The following is a 21,586-nucleotide window of genomic DNA, read 5'->3' as shown; positions in this document are numbered from 1 at the left end:
GAGTAGTATTACTACCAGATTATGTCAGCTTTGTTATGAAACGTTAAACACTAATCAGGGGATTTCGGTTAGGAATTTCCTCATTTATATTTGAGCGGAACTGAACCTGTCCTCTATAATCATTCATTAAGTATGCTTTCAAAATCAATGTTGCAATCAATATCGATGGTTCTTTGAAGAAGAAAAAAATAATCGAAACTTGTGGGTAGATACTTAAACAAGGTAACATTGAATCAGAATAGCAAATGCTATTTAATGCTGCTTATCGACTAAAATTAATTTCTGGAAACACTGCTGGAAAGCACCTTTATGCAGTGTTCCGAAAATCAATCAAAACAAACACTCAGGATGCGTTTCCTGTTGGAAACATTCTGATTGTATAATGGGATAGCGCCTCTCGCAACTGCTTCGCCTGGCTGCTATGCAATCTCGATCAGCGCTCCAATCAGCTATACAAACCGAGTCGCATCATTCAGAATCATCGGTTTAGCAAACATTGCATATCGGAGATGAGTGAGATACAAACTGATCCATTCTGAATGTAGCTCACTCAGTATCTGCCTGAATTATATGAAATTCAAAATTATTTTTTGCAGGACGAGAAAAATCAAACAATTGTGCGGGACACCATAAATTCTCAGTAATTTTAACGTGACGGACGACAGTTTAATAAGAGAACTTGTAAAAATTGAAAAACACGGCGAAAGTAAACATCTTTCCCTCACAAACACAACTACAATTGTATTTTGATCATACTGATGTTAAAAAACGTTATAACAACAAATAAATTTATTAATTTGCTATGTTTCAAATCAAACAATATACGCTAATGATCGGTTCCGTGTATCACTCACTCACTGCCTGATCCGATCATTCCTGATCGAAGACCGACATGATTCGCCATATGCATTGCGCATTGGTGAGATTCCAATTTGATGATGGTGCTGCACTGTTTTGACAGCAAGCATCGTTCGAGGTGATCTGTATTTTAGCGATGAATTGAACGATCGATGATCGGGTAGGTCCAGTAGCAATCAATAACGAAACCCGACCGCTGTACGTTCAGGTGCGAAGTGCAATCAGAAACATTTATTGAAAATGATTGATTTTCGGAACACTGCCTTTATGTATACAGTAAGGGAAAATGAGGATACTTGATCCCTGGGGTGACTTGATTCCTCAGCTATATCTCGAAACTGGGATGTCTTACAAGAGTCAAATGTTCTAGAAAAATGTGCCAAATAAAGCAAAACAAAAATGCTATAAGCTCAAATTTTTTTAACAAAATGATTTTCTGAGTTATTGAACTTTGTTAGATAAATTTCACAAAATGTGACATGAAGATTATCACTTTAAAATGTTTCTCACATGAAAAAATTATAACGAAAAATTTCATTCCAGTATATCAATCGTTGGAGTATAAGTTGAACTTTATAATGCCATATTTTCAAAGCAATAATGGTGTAGTTTCAATTTTTATCCAGAAAAAGTTTTCTAAAATGTAAATGGTAAATTTTTCTCTGAAATAGATCGTAATCATTGCTGATTACGAGATTACTAATACGATCCAATAAACAAAATTTATTTTCACTTAAAATTAGAAAAAGGCGCCTTTAAATATGCAATGACTCTTTATTTTCTTCTTTTTTCTCAAGGGATTTTAAGAAAAAAAAAAAGTCGCTATGCAATGACTCTGAGATTGAGACAAACTTTTAGAATTCTCTTTTTCTCACATTCCAAATTGACCAAAATAGTCAACTGACAGTCTATCTTGGAATTTTGTTTGAATTTTTCCAAGGATTAGGGCCCCTGAATAAAGGATCAAATCTCCTTCAACAAAGGATGAAGGCTCCCTTAACTTTAAAAATATCACTATTCTTTTAGTCCAACGAAAATGCTTCTAATTCATCTACGTATCGTTCTGATTTTTGGATCCTATAAACTTGAAGGCAGCAAGTTGCTAAATTTTCCAAAAAGATATGATGGAAACAATAAAATGGCATCAAGTATCCCCATTCTCCCCTATACAAGTGGCGGATGTAGTATCTAAGTAGTCATGTATTTCCATATTGTTTATCTTATATAAACTATAGATTATTATTAGTTTAACCACTGATCCAGGAGATTCAAGATGCTACAAATTATGAACATTACTGGAAGCCATCAACATTGTTCAACCAACACCTTAGAAGAAAATTGTGAAGAATATCGTTGATAAAATTTTCGAAACGTCAGTGCTTCTTCGGCTGAGACCGTTCTCGAAGTTGGCGTTGTTTGGAAAGAAACTTTACAGCGACAAGGAAGCCGGTAAAAAATCTAGCAGTGGTGGGGATGACAAAAGTCCTCGTTGCGTTTCCGATTTTGACGACGATCTTCATGATGAGTGTCGGGATGACAATCTAGCGAATCCTCTTATAAACAGCAAGGTGCAAGCCGCTATCAATGAGCAGATTAACGGGGAACTGAATGCGGGTTATACTTATCTTTCTGTTAGCTATTAAAGGGTGATACGGTCAAAATTGGTCAAGGGAAAACGCGTGTAAATCGGTGAAACCGCTTATTTAAAAATCAAATTAAATTTCTTTTTCAAGTTTAATTAGTATAAAATTCACGCTTAACCCCTGCCATCATATTTTGTACAGCCACTTTGTCCACCTTCTTCGCCGCAGAAAGCCAGTTTGCCTTGAACTGCTGCTCGTCCTTAGCAGTTTTTTTGGTCTTCTTTAGGTTCCGCTTGACAATAGCCCAGTATTTCTCAATTGGGCGGAGCTCTGGCGTGTTGGGAGGGTTCTTGTCCTTGGGAACCACCTGCACGTTGTTTGCGGCATACCACTCCATGGCCTTTTTACCGTAATGGCAAGATGCCAAATCCGGCCAAAACAGTACGGAACAACCATGTTTCTTCAGGAAAGGCAGCAGTCGTTTATTCAAGCACTCTTTCACGTAAATTTCTTGGTTGACAGTCCCGGAAGCTATGAAAATGCTGCTTTTCAAGCCACAGGTACAGATGGCTTGCTAAACCAGATATTTCTTCGCGAACTTTGACAGTTTCATGTGCTTGAAAATATCTGCTCCTTTCCCCTTCCTTTTGCCGTATAAAACTCCTTTCCCGGAAGCTGCTTGTAGTCGGCTTTGACGTAGGTTTCGTCGTCCATTACCTCGCAGTCAAACTTCGTCAGCATCGTCGTGTACAGCCTCCGGGATCGCGCTTTGGCCATCGTATTTTGTTTATCATCGCGATTTGGAGTCACTACCTTCTTGTAAGTCGATAGTCCGGCTCGTTTTTTGGCTCGATGCACGGTTGTAGAAGATAAACCCAGCTTAAGGCTATGATCATTTAGTATCCGGGCACTTTATTTCGGTGATACCTACGTTAACTGAACTCGGATCTGCAAAACTTTAGTAGCGTTTTGTTGGTTATGAAAAGGACTATCTTGCCTATTTTTGATAGATTTTTAAGTTATCGTGTGTTTGAGATATTTACGATGCAAAAAGACATGGTAAAAATAATTTTGCACAAATTTGCTCCTTTTACGCATTTTGCGCCTTGAAAATTCTTCATTGTTGACTTGAAAGCTCATGAACTGTTGATATTTTCTGATTTTTTTTTCGTACCAAATGGTTAAGAAGTATAAGGAGTTACTCTAGGATCCACACGAAGTTCAAACCAACCATCGGAGTGCAACCCTTGATCTTAAATATGGTAAAAAGTCTATGGTTATTGGGGATAACTGAATGCAGACTCCTTAAATAATGCCGAAAATCCATTTTTGGCAGGCAAAAAGTGTTGTCTAACTAGTAGACACCATGTAAATAACTAAAAATGATCAATTCCAAAGATCGCAATCTGTGCATCCGGTTTTTAAGCAATATGACAGATGTGTTCTGATGGATAAAAAAAATTATGTTTAAACCGGATTTGAAGGATCAAATTTTTCGAGATGCCTACTCATGAAAAGGTTCCAACCAGATTCCTATTGCTTTTTCCAGGTAAATTTGTGTAAAATATTATGATTATGCAAAGGTTTCACTTCTGTGGTAAAAAAAAATAAATCAATACATGACTAAAAAAAGTGTTCAGAGATAAAAGAGAGATTTTATGAAAAAGTTAGAGTATTTCTTGAAATCATTGATAAGTATTTTTTATTATATTTTTACATTAAATGCCATATTAACACCTTCATTTCCTCCATACAAAGTTTTTCGATCAAATGAATAGTTTTTAAAATACACACGTTTGTAACTGCCCGGATACTAAATGATCATAGCCTTATTTGCGGCATTGCGGCGATTTTGCCAGCTTTGCGTGCGAGTAGCTTGGATTTTCGCGATGCGCGAGCAAAATTTTGATACGCTGCACTTCTTCCTTGGACGGCATTTTGACAACTGAAGAGTGAATTCCAAAATCAAAATAGGAGCAACATTCTACACACGCACACACCTTCAAAATAAGGGGTGTTCAGGTTTTTTAAATGCAAAATTGAAAGAAATACGTCAAGTTGTTATTGACCAAATTTTGACCGTATTACCCTTTACTTTGTGCGGTTCAATGCAGCATTATTGGGATTTTCTAGCTGAGTTTTACATACTCCAGCAAATTGCGATTTTCGTAGCTTCGGGATGCATCCAATCCCATAAAAAGAACCGGCTACAACTTTGCAGTGGAACCACACAAAATACCAAGTCTCGACTCATCAAAATGATAGGTCAGGTGAAGTACACTGAAATAATTGAAAATTGAATAAGAAAAAGAGAGGGAATGTAGTATCTAAGTAGTCATGTATTTCCATATTGCTTATCTTTTGTAAACTAAAGATTATTATTAGTTTAACCACGGATCCAGGAGGATGCTAGAGCGAATAAATACCGCCTATGTTTAAGCAACACATGGATTTTGATGAGAAATAAAAACAAATGTTTAAGCAAGATTTTCGTTTTGTTGTGTGTTCTTTGTGAAAAGTGTTGCATGTTTGTTGTGTCTTTCATGTTTAGGAAAGCCGTACTCGTCGTGTACTAAAAATTCCAAAAAAATTTCTAGAAAAAAACCCATCAATATATAACAAAGGAACAATCAGAGTCTAATTTCGGCCATCTCAATTGCATACAGCTTTAGTAGCAATGCCACAACAGTATCATCAACGAAGAAAGAGCGCGCGGGTGCAATGCACTTTCAATTACCGTTACACGAGCTCGAGCGCGCGAAAAGATCTCTTTCACATTTTCCACTTTGATTTGATTCACCGATTTTTCAGGGTCGGTCTCCCCGAGAAGCGGACAAAGGTTTCCCCGCGATAGAAAACACAACCACTACTCTTTCTACTGGCCAACTTAGTTACCGATGACTTACCGAATCGCTTGCAACGAACAGAAAAGAAAGGCTTCCAAAAACGTGATGGAAGCGAACAACAAACTTGAGATCTACTTGAATGAACGTGGCGGCGTGCTAGCGTTTTCCTCCCATCAAACTGTCCCATTTCTCGCGGTCGTAGCTTTCGCGCCTCGGCTACCGTCGTCGTAGATACATACAATCCTCAAAAGAAAGGTGATGGGGCGGTGAGTCTCAGTACCGTTCGTTAACCTCTTGCTCTGAATTTTCGCCAGCCAGCAACCACCAAACGATAGAAACCATGCCGTGGTGGAGCGTAGAAAACCAACTTTTGCGTCAGCTTAGAGAAAGGGAAAACCAGATCGCATAAGTCGGAGTATCCCTCCTCGGGAAATTGGCGTTTTGGAAAGTAATCCGCGAAGTGTTCATCAACCCCGGAGGATCCTATTGAAGTTTCTCAACACAATTTCATGAGAATATGTGTCAACTATTTAAGATACTTATTTTATTTTGTTTACATAGTATTTTATTTACATAGTATTTGAGATACGTCCTTTTTGATTGATTTTTTTTTGTTTGTTTGCTTGGAATATAGATCAGTTGGCATGTCAATTGCCTATGAGCCGATGTTCATTAGTTCGAGCCCAAGAGCTAACATCATACACAAATGTACCGGAAGGGTTTTCCAATGACTGTCCGCTAACTACTGCTGCTAGCAATTGATAAAACACCATAAGCTTTTAGAATTTTCTGGTTGTGAGATTAAACTCACTCAATTTAAAATTGTTTTTCAATTTTAAAATTTTGAATAAAATTCCTCGATCAATCACTAAAGCTTGAGATGCTAAGGTCTGTGAGAAAGTCTTAGTTGAAATATTAAACCAAGTAAATAAAATGTTACTTGAAACAAAAGCAATGTGTTTTTATAATTATTTACTGTTTTTTTGGAAAAATGATCATAAAATTAATATTAATTCAAGTTTTAACAGAAAAAAAATTTACACGACGTTTCTACTTATTTGAAAAATTTATTACTTTCTTCTACTTTCATGAAGATTTTAAAGGCTAATTTCCGACAATTTTATTGATTCCACGTAAAGTTCAAATATTACGATTGGCAGAACTTTTTTTCACAATGTGAAAAATGTGGAAAATTTTGAAGAGGCAATTGTGATGGAAGTTTTTGGAAAAATACTAAAATATTGACAATTTGATCTCTTTAAACTTCATTGAGAGTTCCGTCGACTTACCAACTTCAGTGTCATGGTTGTTAAAATTATCAAAAATCAAATTTATTCCGTCTGTGTTATGTGCACCATTTTTGTCAATTTTTAAGATAAAAAAAAAGTATAACAATTTCACAATATGAACATAAAATCAAAGTTTATAGTTATTTATGCAACAAGTTGCAAAGAGTGGGTTTTTAAAGCACATATCGTGAATTTATCCAACAAGGTTTGCCACGTTGGATAATTACAACGAGTGCTGGAAAAAAACCCATCGTCTAACCGGCAATGGGCGCATTTTAAAAAATAACCGCACGTGGAAGACCATTCCAATGTCCTGAAAGATTCTGGATGGCAAAACTCCTCAGATCGGCTTGTTCAGTGAAAGAGAATGCAATGTTTTTTTCGTTTGCTCCCCTAAGCAGGGCTAGAAGCGACCATGAGGCAAAAAAGTAGAGGAAAATAGTTACTTTCAAATGAATTTAAGGCAAATCAAGTAAAAAGTTTCATCAATAGGTACTTAACAAATTTCAACCAATAGATTGTATGAGCAATTTGTCAATTTAAAAACAGATTTTTATAAAGATTTATTAACTCCTGGCAAAAAACTTGTAAAGTTTATCACATGGTACTACAATGCTGGCATCAGACGGAGGCAATTTTGGGTCTTTTTTTTTATTTCTAAGGGCCTGAGGTCTAAAAAATTTCGTTTTGGTTTTAAACTCTTCGTGAGTAAAACTTAACTTTGAGGTCTGTATGGAAAAAATTAACATTTTATTTTCAAAAAGGAATATGATGTTTCTTTTTACTATGGAACGAATTTTATCGTTATGGTGGCAATTTATAAATTCTTTAAATGATGTTTTTTTTCTGATGAAGAACAAAAAAAAACTCCAGTAGTTAAAAACTAGAGTGGAATTTACGAACAAAAATGTATGAAAGACTGTTAAAAAAATTGAGGATTTTTTTTTTTCAAATTTGGTTTTCTAGAAAATGTGATATATTTACAGTACCGATCATGATTGTATAGAAATTGGAAGCACGCACACTGTCACTTCGACTTCGAACAGTGATAACTTTTTAATCTGATGATATTTTATGATAAAATTTTCTGCGTTAGATAGATCAACTAACATCCTATAATATCACAAAATTTCAGCTTTCTGAAGATTGTGTGGTCGTAGATACAGTAATTCTACGAAAATCGGACATTCAAACTGCAATATCTCAGAAACTACGGATCGCTTTTTATTGAAACTTTGTAAAGTGAGTTTTTTTAGTAGGGTATAGTTTTATTTTTATTTTTTTAAAGTACTGATTTTATTATTATTTTTTGGTACAGATTCTGTCCCCATAGAAGACAGATTTTAAGGACTTGGTTAAGATTAGTAGATACCTACAGATTTCACCATTTGAAAAAATAGACCACCAAAAGCGTTTCAAAATAGGGAAAAGAAACTATATCGATTGAAAATTTCATTACGAAAAAGACAGAATTCAGATTCATGTGAAAGTCGTCAATTATGAGAAATAATAAGTTTCCGGATGTTTAAACACTGTTTAGTTAGTTAATTAATTTTTATTATTGAAAAATTGAGAGAACAGAAATGGTCTCAACAGTTGAACAAAGTAAAAATAAAACATATTTTCCTATTATTTTCCACTGATGATATTTTTTTGATGGTGCACATTTCGGTGCAGATTTTTTGTCGGTGAAACTTTTTTTTTCAATAAGAGTAAATATTTGAATGTGGCAACACTGACAACGGAGAAAAAATATGTAGTGTTGATATTTTTTGCGTTATGTGGTGGGAGTATAAAACTAAATGGCTATCTGATCACCCTTATACAATTCATAGTAAGAAAACTAAAATTTATTTTAGCATTTAAAATTAATATATGTGAAAAATCTGTGAAATCTGTGAATATTTTCAAAATTCTGTGTTCTATGACACAGAATCTGTGGCAAAAATTTGCTCAAAATTCTGTGAAACTATAGATTTTTCTGTGATTTCGGCAACCTTGCTTACAGCTCGTGTGAACTCGGATAACGAGTGGAGCACGATCAGCGAAGGAGGATCAATGTGGTGGAAAGAAGGTGATGAAGAAACACGCACACTAATACAGAACTCGTTGTTCAAGAAGTAAAAAGGTAAACAAAGCCTACGTCACTTGCCAGGATGTTTATGTATCCTAGGCGAGAATCGTAAACAGCAGTTGGCAATGATTTTTTCTCTATAGTTTTCGCTGTTGGTTGTTTGTTTGGAAATGCAACTGACGTCACGAATTGTCATGGTTTCAATGTTTACAAAAAAAAACTTTTACTAACACTTAGCACGGGATTTCCATCGCCACCTGAGATGTGTATACAGGTTGAAGGAGGATTACACTCAGAAGCAGGGTTGCCAACATTTTTTTTTCAAAAATCAGGCAAAATCAGGCTAAGTTCAAGTAACGGAAATTTCGCTCAAAGTGATGACCTTTTTTTGGTCATCGCTCCACATTTTCACTCTAATTGTGTTGTGAGCCTACTTGGTTGAATAATTCTACTGAATCAAAGCAATCGAATGTTTCGCTTTTTTTAAATAACAATTAAAAGGAATCTTTCGATTGCTTTGATTCAGTCATATTTTCACACACAATTTTTTAGTTATACTTGGCACATTTTCCTAAAACATTAGGTCTTTGTAAGATGGGGCGCCCAATAACATCAAAACAGAACTCCAACCAATCATTTTTTTTATATTTTCTTTCCCCAGAACACATCTGAAGCTCGAATCGCTCGAGGACGCCGTTGTGCTCGATGATCCGGCCGAGGACCTGCTGCAGGACAAACGGGGCTGTCCGGCCTACGTGTCCCCGGAAATCCTGAAAGCCAACACCACCTACTCGGGCAAGGCCGCCGATATGTGGTCCCTGGGAGTGATTCTGTACACCATGCTAGTCGGACGGTATGTATTAGACCTTTAGATTTTCTTTGGGCTTATTTGTCTTTATGAGAAAATACGCAACTACCGCTGTCTCAAACTTTCTCCCGGGCAAATAATTTTCCCATCGACAGTGGGTCGTAAACTTATGCTTTGGTTAAATTCTACCGAACCCTACAATTGATCCTTTATCGATCGGTTTCCTTTGTGCGCCTGATCACCTTCCAAACTGGCGACATCCGGCGCAAGTACAATGCGATAATTGCTGCTTCCTATTTGGGTATTTTGGGTCTTCTACGGATAGAGTTCTTGTCTAAACATCGTTTGGGTAAAGAAACAAAAAAAGGCTTCCTACTGTTCCGATATCAGACCATTTGTTTTTGTTGTTGCAAAAAAATACCCAGAGAAAGGTCTTCCCGTGTTTTTTTTCCTCGGAAGATCAATAAACTCATCAACTCTAGATCCTTTACCTTTAGCCAATCCATTTTGGGTACGTTCACAGACGTGACAGATCACGTTCGTACAAGAAGCTGGCTTAGCTCACTTCACCCCCATCATCAAGTCAATAGTCTGAGTCTCACCTACTGGTGAAATTCAGCCGTGGCATAGTAATTCCTTGTTTATGGCACACGCTGGTTGCTGCTGCCGCCGGGGAAATAATGTGTTTTAAATTGATGGCATCGCGCTTTGGTTGGAGCTCCTCGGCAAAAAGATGTGGTCATCGTTTCAAAGGTAGACTTTGGTTAGCCAGGTTCGAACATGACTTCACAGGAACTGGCTGAAACTGTGCTGAGATTTGAGCCAATCGTGATTGCGACTTGCAAACGTCGATGGACAGCGGGTGGAAAGTACCGTAACGATGACCTATTGGGGGAAGTTATTTTTGCCTTTTACTTTGGAGCTTTGACTTTTTTGTTTTGTTTATGCGGGGTGACGCACTCCTGGGCTATATAAGTTAGCTTTCTCAGCTCTTGATTAAAACAAATATCAATATGAAAGGTGTAGCTTTATTTTAAAACGCAACAAAAGTATGAGTAAGACATTGCTACGGCGCAATATCAAATTTATGCCGTCAACTGAAACATGTGGAAACTTGAAAGCAACAAAAGCGCTGATTGAAGCAAGGCGCTCCAGAGGAACGAAGTGATTCATTCTAACGTTCCATGAATCAATTTAAGCAATTAGAAGAATTCATTCCGAAAGCTTACGCCTTCAAGTTCGCACACGTTAGGTTGCCTTTTTTCATTCTAAAAATTCAGAAAGAATGCGATGCACTTCAGAACATGAAAAGTCCGGAAATGCTTTCCGAAATTCCAGTCCATCCAACACTCACCAGGACGATGACTCACGATCTTTTAGGGACTCAGTCTTGATCAGCAAAACAAAACAAAACGAAATACGATAACAACCGTTCGATTAGCAGAGGCAGCTGAAATTCTATAAAACAGGTAGCTGCTGGCCGATAAAAATCATGCTTATTCTTAGAGGCTACTCGTTTCGATTAGGAAAACTATAGGATTAGACATACTGCTTTGATCTCGCACCTTTAGAAAATCACCTGGATGGTAGCGCTTCTTGATTTATCATGCTTTTGTTAAGTGAATTTTGAAGAAAAACGGTGTCATGAGAAATGCTATACAAATTTAAAGCAAACAGAATGAACAAAATTTCTGAATTTCAAGATTCAACATTTACTAGTCGTCTACAATTTGAACTTTCTATTTGTATAATTATGACGTTGTTGAAATCTAGCGATATTTCACTTTTTATGTAACAATGTTAAGCCTTTTTTCGCGTATACAAAAGATGCATAAAGAATAGAAAAAATAGTCCATATAGTTTTATATAGTTTTTCATCAGAGCCACAGTTAGACCTTTTTTGGCTCAATTGTGGGAATTAGAAGTTCCTATTAAAACATAAATTTGATTTCACTAAATAAGCTTTAACGAGTTTGTTCTAAGTGAATTTTGATTACTAGATTTGTTGATTATACAACAGATTTTTTTTTTGTAAACAGTTTTCAAAATTTGTTTTACTTTAATAACTTTTCCCTGGTCTAAATCTCTGGTCCAAATTGACTGTTTAGACCCAAATTCCGACCAAAGCAACCCCATCTGTAGTCAGTTATACGAGTTTTAACTAATTTTTTTAGAACTGGTATAAGAATTGGTTCAAAACAGATTAGATTTGAACCCAATTTGTCGCAGTTCTAAACAGTTTGACAGTTATTAAAACACGAGTGGAGTTGCCAGTTTTTCCACTTACTTTGGATCAAATTTCGTTGGTCTAATTCTTGTATAAATTTGACCAAAGAATGGTCCATGGATACAGTTGCCCTAACGATTTACATTCGCTATTTAAAGCGCGGTATATTTTTTTTTCAGAACTCTTAGTGAATTTAAATTTGCATACCTATATAGTAGAAAAAGGGATTCGTTTGTATATCTACAGTTGAAGGTCATTGCTATGATTCAGAATTAAATAATCTTTTGAGAAACATACGCATATCGCTAATCAAATCGACCATCAATCATCAGCATCATTGAATTTGCTGCAGTTTTTTTTTCGTTATCGTACTAATTGCGATTCGCATAGAAGTTTCACGAATTTGAAATTTGATCCATTTCATGAATTTTCAGCCAAACATGATAACTTGCCACACAAATATAATACACAAAGGTACCTAATTCTGAATCTTTGAAACTTGAGACAATTAGACATGTACACTGAAAACTGACACCTATTACCTGGAACTTGAGACATGAATCCTTACACTTGAAAATTGAAACCTGCGTTCAGAGACCTGAGCTCTGAGACTTGAGACCAAAGTTGTCGAAAATAAATTCTGTGTCAAATAAAATCAAATCAAATCAAATATGATTCTGTCTTGGTACATTCCGTATCTGGAAATTATCAAATTTTCAAGGTGACGGAATTTCATTTGCCAAAATTTAACTGAAAATCACAGAATTTTGAGAAAAAACCACAAAATTCGAGAATTTATTTTGTCGAAAACACACCGACACGACTTGAACCCGCAATCTCCGCTCCATCAATCGGTTGCTGCTCGACATGTAAGCTCGTGTCGGTCGATTCCATCATGTTCACCGTGGTGTAATTGGCTAACGTGCCGTTGTACTGAAGCAGAAATTGCGGGTTCAAGTTCTGTCTGTGAGCTGTTGAGTATTTTTTCGAGAAATTAATTATATTTACGGCGTATGTACTTCCTTTTTTTGATCCTCATGTTTCTCTAAAATTTTCCATCACCTTGGAAATTTTAAATCCTGTGTTATCGACAAAAAAATTATTGAATTTTGTAATTTTCTGTCAAAATTCTGTGATTTACCATTAAATTTTTGCAAATGAAATTCCAAAATGACATATGTATTCCACTAGACTGAGTCGGTTTGAATTTTTTTTTGAATTTCTCAAACCCTGGTGTCTTAAAAGCTGCGTTTTGGTTCAATACTCGTCCATGATTTTTCGCAGAATTTTTAAATAATGAGTAAAATTGAACTTTTATATTTGTATGGGAAATCGAATATATCGTCCTGAAAAATCAACATCATTTTTGTTTCTTTTGGGAACCGATCCTGGTAATAGGTTTTGCACCAATTTATAAATTATTTAAAGCAAATTTTCCGCTGAACAACTTTGTCCAAGGCCGTAACTTCGTACCTTATTAGGAAAAAAAGTTATTAACAGTTGAATAGGGAATGAATTCGGAATTGAAAATCAATCAATTCAACTGATGTCATGCAATATCTCGCTAGACACCCAACAGGGATGTCAGTTGAATTAATTAAATTTGAATTCCAAAAGGCCTACCCTTATTCAACTTAAGACCCAAGGGGTTGAGAAATTCAAAAATGACCTAAAATTGACTCAGTCTAATGCTAAACATAAAGTGCATGCATTTTCGGATCATTGACTGCACCCTAATAAAATGTTCGTTTTTAGCTAATTTGATACAAAACAGTCAATCGATTATTACAGAAAATCAATTTTTTTTTATTTACGAGTAGATTTTATTAAGGCATTTAACTCATACTGTTTTTTGTGCCCAGTATTTATTTCACTTTTGTGTGGTGTTAGTAAGAGGGGAGCCGAATCAAAATTATTTCTTGAATCGAAAACCCAAACCAAGAAATAAATAAAGCTTAGTTCTTTCAAAAATAGGACTTTCTTTTGGCGATAGCTAAGTTCTTACATGCAAAATAATTTACAAATTATTTCTACAAGATTTTTCACGTAAATTTAGATTTTGTTGCATCATATCGATTTTACGTGATTCTTGTAATAATTACAGTGTATCAAGGACGCCTTGGTAGTGAATACTTTACTTCCACATAACTGACTCATGAATTTCATGTGAAGTCTAAGTGGATAGCTTGCAATATTTTTCTTCAAGCGTGTAATATGAAATTCTTATAAGAATAGAAGCTGCCATTCAGTCAGCCTTTTTTATTTACTACTTTAAAAAATCGTGTTGAACGATTTGTGTTTTTTTGGTAATTTTGTGGATTCGATTACTTGGAACCATGGCCGTGGTTTCTGGCCCTAAAAGTTTCGCGTAAGAGGAAAATTATTTCTGCCTCAAGCCGCAAAGTGGTTCTTCGGATTGAGAAGCTCCAGTACATCGAGAAGGATGTCATATTCGGTAGGCCACCGATTAATGGCTTCAAGAAAATGTTTGCATTTGGGTGAGTTCGATTCATATGTTTTAAAATCTGATTCAGTATCTTGTTTCTTGATATTTTTCAGGCAAGATATAAACAACCCAAAACGAAACAGTTTTGTGTACTCCATCCAGAAATTTCATGATAATTGCAGTGATGGTGGTTGTTTATCGTGTCATTAATTGTGAAAATAAATTCATTTCAATTTAATATCATTGTTATTTCTTACAAAAAAAAAAGAAAAAAATCAACGAGCGAATCGACCAAAATTTCATTTTGAAACCAAAACTATTTCATGCCATTTTTATCATAACTCCGCGTCGAACATACCTTAAACTCACGCTCATAGCGCGAATTCTTATTGAGGTGCGTTCACATGGTTAACTCGTAAGATCTACGTGAAAATCATTTGGATAAAAATTATGTTGGTTTTCACGTAGCCACGACGTGCGGATTATTTTGCGTGTAGTGATCGAACATGCAAAATTTTGACAGCGTTGTGTTGCCTGTTAAAAGTATTATCCCGCCTAATTTACAACTAACGCATTTTCGAGATAGTTAAGATGCAAGGGAAGAAGACAAAATCGAAGCACATGATCGGAAACTATGGTGAAAGATCATCATGGGAGTCCTAGGGGGCTTTGCGCCCGGATGGTATGTAAAAGAATGTACAGTAGAATCCCGCTTATCCGAGATAGTCGGGGGAGGAACTATCTAATCGACGTTTCTAGCAAGTTTAAATTTAAAAAGCCAAAACGTAAATTTAATAACTTAATAACGCGATGATAAAACACATTTTTACATGGATTTTGTATAAAAATAGTGGCTCAGATTGCGCGGAAGCTCGGATAAGCAGGGTTCTGCTGTACACATTTCGTGCTATCTGAGGTGGCACCGAGATATTTCAATTTAATCAAATACTGTTAATGTCTTGGAGGTTATGTGGCCTACATGAAAATTACAAATTTTCTTTTAAAACTTTCTTGTACTAAACCTAAATTTTGTGCGTATTGATTAATGCTTGCATACCAAAAGGTGCTTATCGCACTCGCTGTTTATAAGAACTAAAAATGCATGTTTATAAAACAAATTGTTAAAGTAATTTGTTGTAAGCTGTATTTCTTTCGTAGTTTTTGCATAAAATGTAAAAAAAAACTTTATGAAATGGAAGAAATATGTTGGATTTTCTGATCAAATTATTATTATTATTATTATAATTAATTTGAGACCTTTTAACTACCCGTTCATTTAGGTCTATCTGATCAAATGTCTTTCAACAAAAAAAATTTGTTAAAATTTTACAAAAAGAAAAGTACGCCTCTTTCTTGATCGAAAAAGAGTACGTATGGTATCCCTAGTCATTCCAGCATTCTAAATTATGAATAAGCGAAAAATTAAGTGTAGATCGCTGAAATGTCCAGCAATTGGTCTCTGAGAGGCTAGAATTTTGCCTACCAATCAGTCCTGTAAACCTCAAACAATGAATTTTGGCTAGTTCCGATCCAATGCAACAATATAAGTTTTCATGGACGACAAAAAAATGTTTAGCCAGCTCCCGCGGTTGGATCCTTTAACATCTCTGCTCGTGGCAAGGTTCTTAGCAGAATAAAGTTAATATTTGCTGGTTGTTTTATCATGATTTGGCACGACTCTGCTACTGTGAAGAAAAAAAATCGTGTCAATATACTCAAAATCCAGTGCAAAGTTAAATTTAAGTCTTAGAAAATCTGAGTAAGGCAAATTGACAAAAGGTTCGAAACACAGCTACCTTTGAAAATTCGTCAAATACTCTGTGTTTCATATTTTTAAAATCCAAAAATGTGCTTAATAACGTCAAATGTGTCAAAACTTTCCAATTATCAATTTTGACGATTCATTGATTGAAAAGTACGGTGGAAAAGTGGTGTTAAACACTCTTTTTACATTTTTTGTGATCATGATCCTAAAAAATTTCAAAAAATATATCCTTGTGTGCAACGTATAGCTTCTAATTTCAGCTTTTTTGGAAACTAAGTGAAATGTTTTTTTTAACATTTCATAGCTTATCTACAGTCTTTTCCGTAGCATGTTTTTTTTAGATTTTTTTTGAGACTTTGAATAACGGAAAACTGAAGTGTTGTAACTGAATCTTGTCTGAAAAACATATTTGAGTTACATTACGAGGTTTTCAAAAATAGAAACTTTGTAAATATCGGTTTGGAAACAAGAGAGATATTGGTTTTAGTCAGGTGTGTCAAATCGACACTCCAGGGACTGTAACGCGTAAAAATTTTAGGGACGGATGAGGGTTAAATTTTGGACAACGTGGGCTATCGACTCTATCCAAGAGGTACGCATGCGTGACCTGTGTATGTCTGATGCACAGGTGGGCTAGAAAAACGTTTTCTCCTCTTTTCCTGAAAACACTGTTTTTTTTTTTTTAAAAACAATGTTTTTCACATCACGCAGTTTATTATTTAAATTTCTGTGTCATTCCATCTGCCATTTATGTAAGATTTATGCGCATTTTTTTTAAACCAACGAACGTTCTTGTTCTTCCTGTGGCAGTTCCAAAGCTCTTTTTGATTCGAGATCAACCCTGTCATTTCCCAGAATCCTGATATGACTGGACATCTGCAAAAGACGATAACTGCGCCTATTTGAGCAATCATTTTATACAAGTTTTGAATGCGAAACTCCCATCTAAAGTTTACCTTGCACTTTTGAATGTTATGGTTATCACACTCATAGAGTCGGTACATAACATCTTTCGGCTGCATGTATGCTACATAGATCATTTATAAAATTTCAAAATTGAAATCAGCACGAGTTCGCAAATATGGGGCAAGATTTTTCATTTGGGTATGTTTTAGGAAGTTAAATAAAAAACATTCTGTTGATTTGAGAAATGTATCCCTTCGGAGTCCGGAAGATAAACTTTTATGTGTACCTACTAATTTGTTAAAAAAATATATTAATTGTTTTTCAAAAATGTTCTACTATTTTTTCAGCTCCTCTACTACCACAAGTGTTTACCAAAAAATAATGCCAATAGGGCATTTGCACAGTACATTAGTATTAGTAAGCCGTTGGGCAAACAAAAGTGACAGCTTCATGCAAAATGAATACGACTCAAAGGAAGAAATTTAGTTTTTGAATTATTTTATGAAAACTATCGAAAGTTTTTCAAAATACAGCATATTTTTGAGAAGCCAGTACATTTATTTATTTGTTTGTAAATTTGTTTTCTGATTTCGAGTAAGGCTCTTTGAAATAATGAAGATTCTGTACACGATATGACCGTTTCCTGAGGAAGTAGAAGAATAATTACTAAGTTTCTTTATAAATTCCGCAACGAAAACACTTAGCCTTATCATCCAGATTCAAAATTCTAAAAGATAGACCCTATTACTTCAAAAAATGATCTGGGAGAACCGTTAAATGTGCCTTTCAAACATAATGGTCATTTTTTAAATTTTTGTTCTGCTTGTTTCCGCACTGCAACTCAATAAAATATTTTCATAATTGTTCCCACTTGTTAGCCAATAATTTGGAATGTACTTGTTACTTGTTAGTACTGTTTTAGAGAAAATGTGCATTCATTTTAGTTTAAAGTAACATTTTCACTGAAACTAGCATTTTCCGCATATAAAAACCTTTGATGTGTGCCCAACAGACCTCTTGTATGTGTGTGTAGCAAAAGCCCTATTTGATCCTTAATTCATTAGTCATATTAGAACTGAATATTTTTAAGATGATATTTTGTTCCTAGTTACAATATTGCGCCTGTTACTTTTCAGGTGCAATCCACTAGACATAAACTGACTTTTTGAAAATCCAGGAAATCTTTCTAAGTTTAGTAAATCGTTACATTTAATAAATTTTCAGTTAATAAGGCTTTTATCATTGGTAGAGATTTCCAATCTTGTTCTTTCAAGCTTCTTATGGTGCATTTTTTTTTTGTAGAAAAGAGCAACAAAAGCAACCAGAACCAGCAGATGCAAAGTATCCGTTACTTTCGGCAGAAAGCTTTCGCCAACAAAGAACGAACACCGTCATCAGTAGGCAGATTTCCTCAAAAGAACCCAATCATCAGTTGTCCTTTTGCTCGCTTGTAGTTCAACTTCTTTTCCTGTGCGCAAACTTAATTGAACGTTTCCATTCAGCCAGCCAGGAAATAGCGATTTCGGAATAAGATCAATTTTCACCCTATGTTTTCCCCGAGGTTCCAATCGAAGGTCTGGAGATGGTTTCTTCTCTTCTATTGGGTCTATCTGAACTCTGAAGACCGCGGCCAAAGAAATGCAACCGTTCCTTGAGGAACAGCACATGGGCTGCGGCACCAAACAACAACAGCAACAGAATGATGTCATGCTGCACATGTTGCATTTCCTGTGCGTGGTTTTCTGTGTTGTAGCATTGGGATTCGAACGAATCGTATTCACCAAATCGGCGTTGTCTTGCTTGTGGATTACCTCAGCAAAGGAAAGCAGAACCAGATCTTGGCTCGGTTGTCGGTTTTGGAAGAAAAAAAGATCCAGAACCAAACGAAAGGATAATACACATTACACACAGATGCCAAAAAGGAGTTAAAGCTGCTGCTGCTGTTGTTCTTGTGGCGTTGCGTGTGTCGGGACTTGTTTCTCGTAAAAAGAAGGAGAACTTTTTTTTTGTTTTTGGTTTGTGTTTCTCCGTTTGTGGAAAAGTTTTCACCTGCCGTCTGTCGCATTTTGTGAGTTTTTAGATTTTTCTTTTCTGCTGCATCGCACCGGAGATCTTCGTTTTGCATTCGAAGTTTCGGTTATTTAAAATTGAGTGCTATTTAAGTTTGCGAAAAAGTCCTTAACTTATTTAGCTTCAGAATTGACGTTTAAAACGACTTGGCGAAAGTGCATTTCCCTCGATTTAGTTGTAAATTTATAAGAAGAAATCATTCATTTGAAGGATGCTGGTTGTTCTACATTTGTACCCAGCAGAAGAATAAAATGTCAAAAAGTTGGTTAGTTCAATACGAAATTAATTGTTTAGCCCACATTCGAAACCACAAGTCCACCTCGCCTCGTATGAATTATATTTTCTCACGGCACAAATTTATCCCCATGTCTTCCAATCGAGTCAAAAATGAGTGACCCACATACAACGAATGTGGTTGCAGTCAGGGTCGGTGGAATTCTATCAGATATGTTTTATGCTGGTGGATTGGTTTTATTATTTTCTGTATTTATTTACGTAGATTTTCTGCTGATTGGAACTTCGAAATAGAAATGCGAATTAAAGAACCCTCCTGAGCAACCGGACATGTCGTAGTTAGTTGAACAATTTTTTTTAGTTAACTATTGGATGGATAATGAATTCCAAGAGGAAGTGTTATCCGATTCTGATTTTTTTCTATGATTTTTTTCCCAACAATTCACGAAAACAAACAAAATTTAAAAAAAATTATGTTTGTAACTATATGGTTATTCATTTTTAAGTGCTTAAAAGTTTTCGTATGAAATTGTGACTTTAGATAATTGGTCCTAAACCTAAACGGTGAGCTGAATTCGTTTTCATCGATGGTAAAATCATTGAATTTGTTAAACAGTCTGGTAGACCAAATTTAGTCGATTTCGGCATAAAATAGCTTTTTTTTAGGAGAGTTTTTCATTTCTAAAAAAAAATATTCTATACTCAAATCAAACAAGCCCAATCTTCCAAACTATTTTTCAAATTCAAAGATTTTAACCTTTGATGAAAATAAATTAAATTTAAAAAAAAAAAAAAGATAAAATTATCAGATTTTCGGATCAAATTCTCTTGATGCAAACTTGAACTAAATCAATGATTTTAGTATGAAATTTGGCTTTTAAAAAAATTGCTACACATAGCGTACCAAATACGAGATTTCTAGTTTTTTCGCTTGCCGCTAGTATGCTAACATAATTCAAATGTTATTAATCTAATCTAAATCTACAAAATGTAACACAACACAGTATTTTGTTCATTGATTTCTGAAACATAAAATGACAAATTTTGGTGTCCTTAATGTGTTTATTATGTTGAACAATGCACTGGGGAATTTTTTGCAGATTTTTTTGGTGAATTTTTTTTTAACAGTAAATATTTTTCATAAAGAATCAATTCCACACCGATATTCGGCATTCAGTATCTCAAAAACCCCTGAACTAAGTTTTACAGTAACGGCAAACGGTGTGTTCAATTTTGTCAAACAAAGTTTAACACTTGAATTCAGTCAATTCGAAGTGTAGCAAGTTGGCAAGTGAAAAAACGATATTGCTTAACAATTTATGTGTATTGGAGAATTCATTTATAAGCTAAATCTTTATCTGTATTTTGAATTTGCATTCTGAATCTGTATTCTGAATTCAAAAATTGCGCTTTGAATTTGTATCCGAATTTCCATACGATTTCTGAAATGTACAAAAAAAAAACGATTTCCGAATCTTATTCCAGATTAGCATTTTATGAGCCAAGTTGTAGAACCATGTTCACCATTTAAATTATTTATTTTTAAACTGTATTGTGAATCAGAATTAAAATATGAATTTACAAAGATCGGAATCTTACTTTAAATCTTGGATTGCCATTTTGAAGCTTTAATTTTGTGTAAAAGTAGTAAAAACTATGTTCAAGAATTCCAAATTTGGATATAAAACAAAATTTCTCTTTTTTTTCATACTCGGAAAACTATTATCAAAATATTGAAAATGCATATCACCTCGAAAATATGATTCAAATTTGATATGAAATGTAAAACCAAATTTGAACCAGGATTTCGAAGCAGCTTTTCATTTCTAATTTCTTATGATTATTCGAACTGAAAATCCACAATCCTGAATTGGATACAGAATCTAAAATTCGAAAAACTTTACGATAAATACACTTTTGGTTATGGGAATTATGGAGTCAGAACCTCCGAAATGGGTGGGCGACGCAAACCTAGTTTGTTTTTCTTCCCCTCTTTAGTAACCAGTTATTTTCTGAGTTACACTCAGCCGAAAAGGAAACGTTGAATTCACCTGGATTTTCACGTAGGCTCTCATTACGTGAATTTCTACTTGATTTAAGTGAAGCACTTAGTAGCTAATACAAAATCACTTGACGCTTCCGTGAAATACACATAGTTGAAAGCTGTCAAAACAAATACACATCTGATTTACTTGAAAATCCAGTGATCCGCTAGGTATAAACGAAGTTGGTGCATTCTATGTGATGTTTATGTACTTCTGAATAGCTTATTCACGTAAAATCTATGTGAAAAGTAATCAGTACTCAATATGGCGCGGACCAAAAAGTTCGTGCTATCGGAAAAAGAAATTTACGGCGTGTTCGTTAATTGATTTTTTCTATCGAAGTGATTTTTTCTATCGATGTTGGCGTTCGTAAATTAGACAAACTGTATGGAAAAGCATTCACTCAGAACAATAATAACCCAAAATTAAGAACGC

The 21,586-nt window shown here is 35.0% G+C and overlaps 1 protein-coding gene across 2 annotated transcripts in view; it reads left to right on the top strand.

Moving 5' to 3' along the window:
- Positions 1-21,586, top strand: part of LOC129749022 (tribbles homolog 2) — a 146,452-nt gene that overhangs the window by 99,103 nt on the left and 25,763 nt on the right. For both annotated transcript variants that reach the window (XM_055743850.1, XM_055743851.1), the window contains exon 5: positions 9,312-9,503. In XM_055743850.1, coding sequence (XP_055599825.1) covers positions 9,312-9,503 — 192 coding nt within the window. The remainder of the gene's footprint in view (positions 1-9,311; positions 9,504-21,586) is intronic.

Source organism: Uranotaenia lowii, chromosome 2, assembly GCF_029784155.1.
Source record: "Uranotaenia lowii strain MFRU-FL chromosome 2, ASM2978415v1, whole genome shotgun sequence".
NCBI classification, from domain to species: Eukaryota; Metazoa; Arthropoda; class Insecta; order Diptera; family Culicidae; genus Uranotaenia; species Uranotaenia lowii.
The sequence above is the reverse complement of the archived record's forward strand: the minus strand, read 5'-3'. Positions and strand labels throughout refer to the sequence as shown.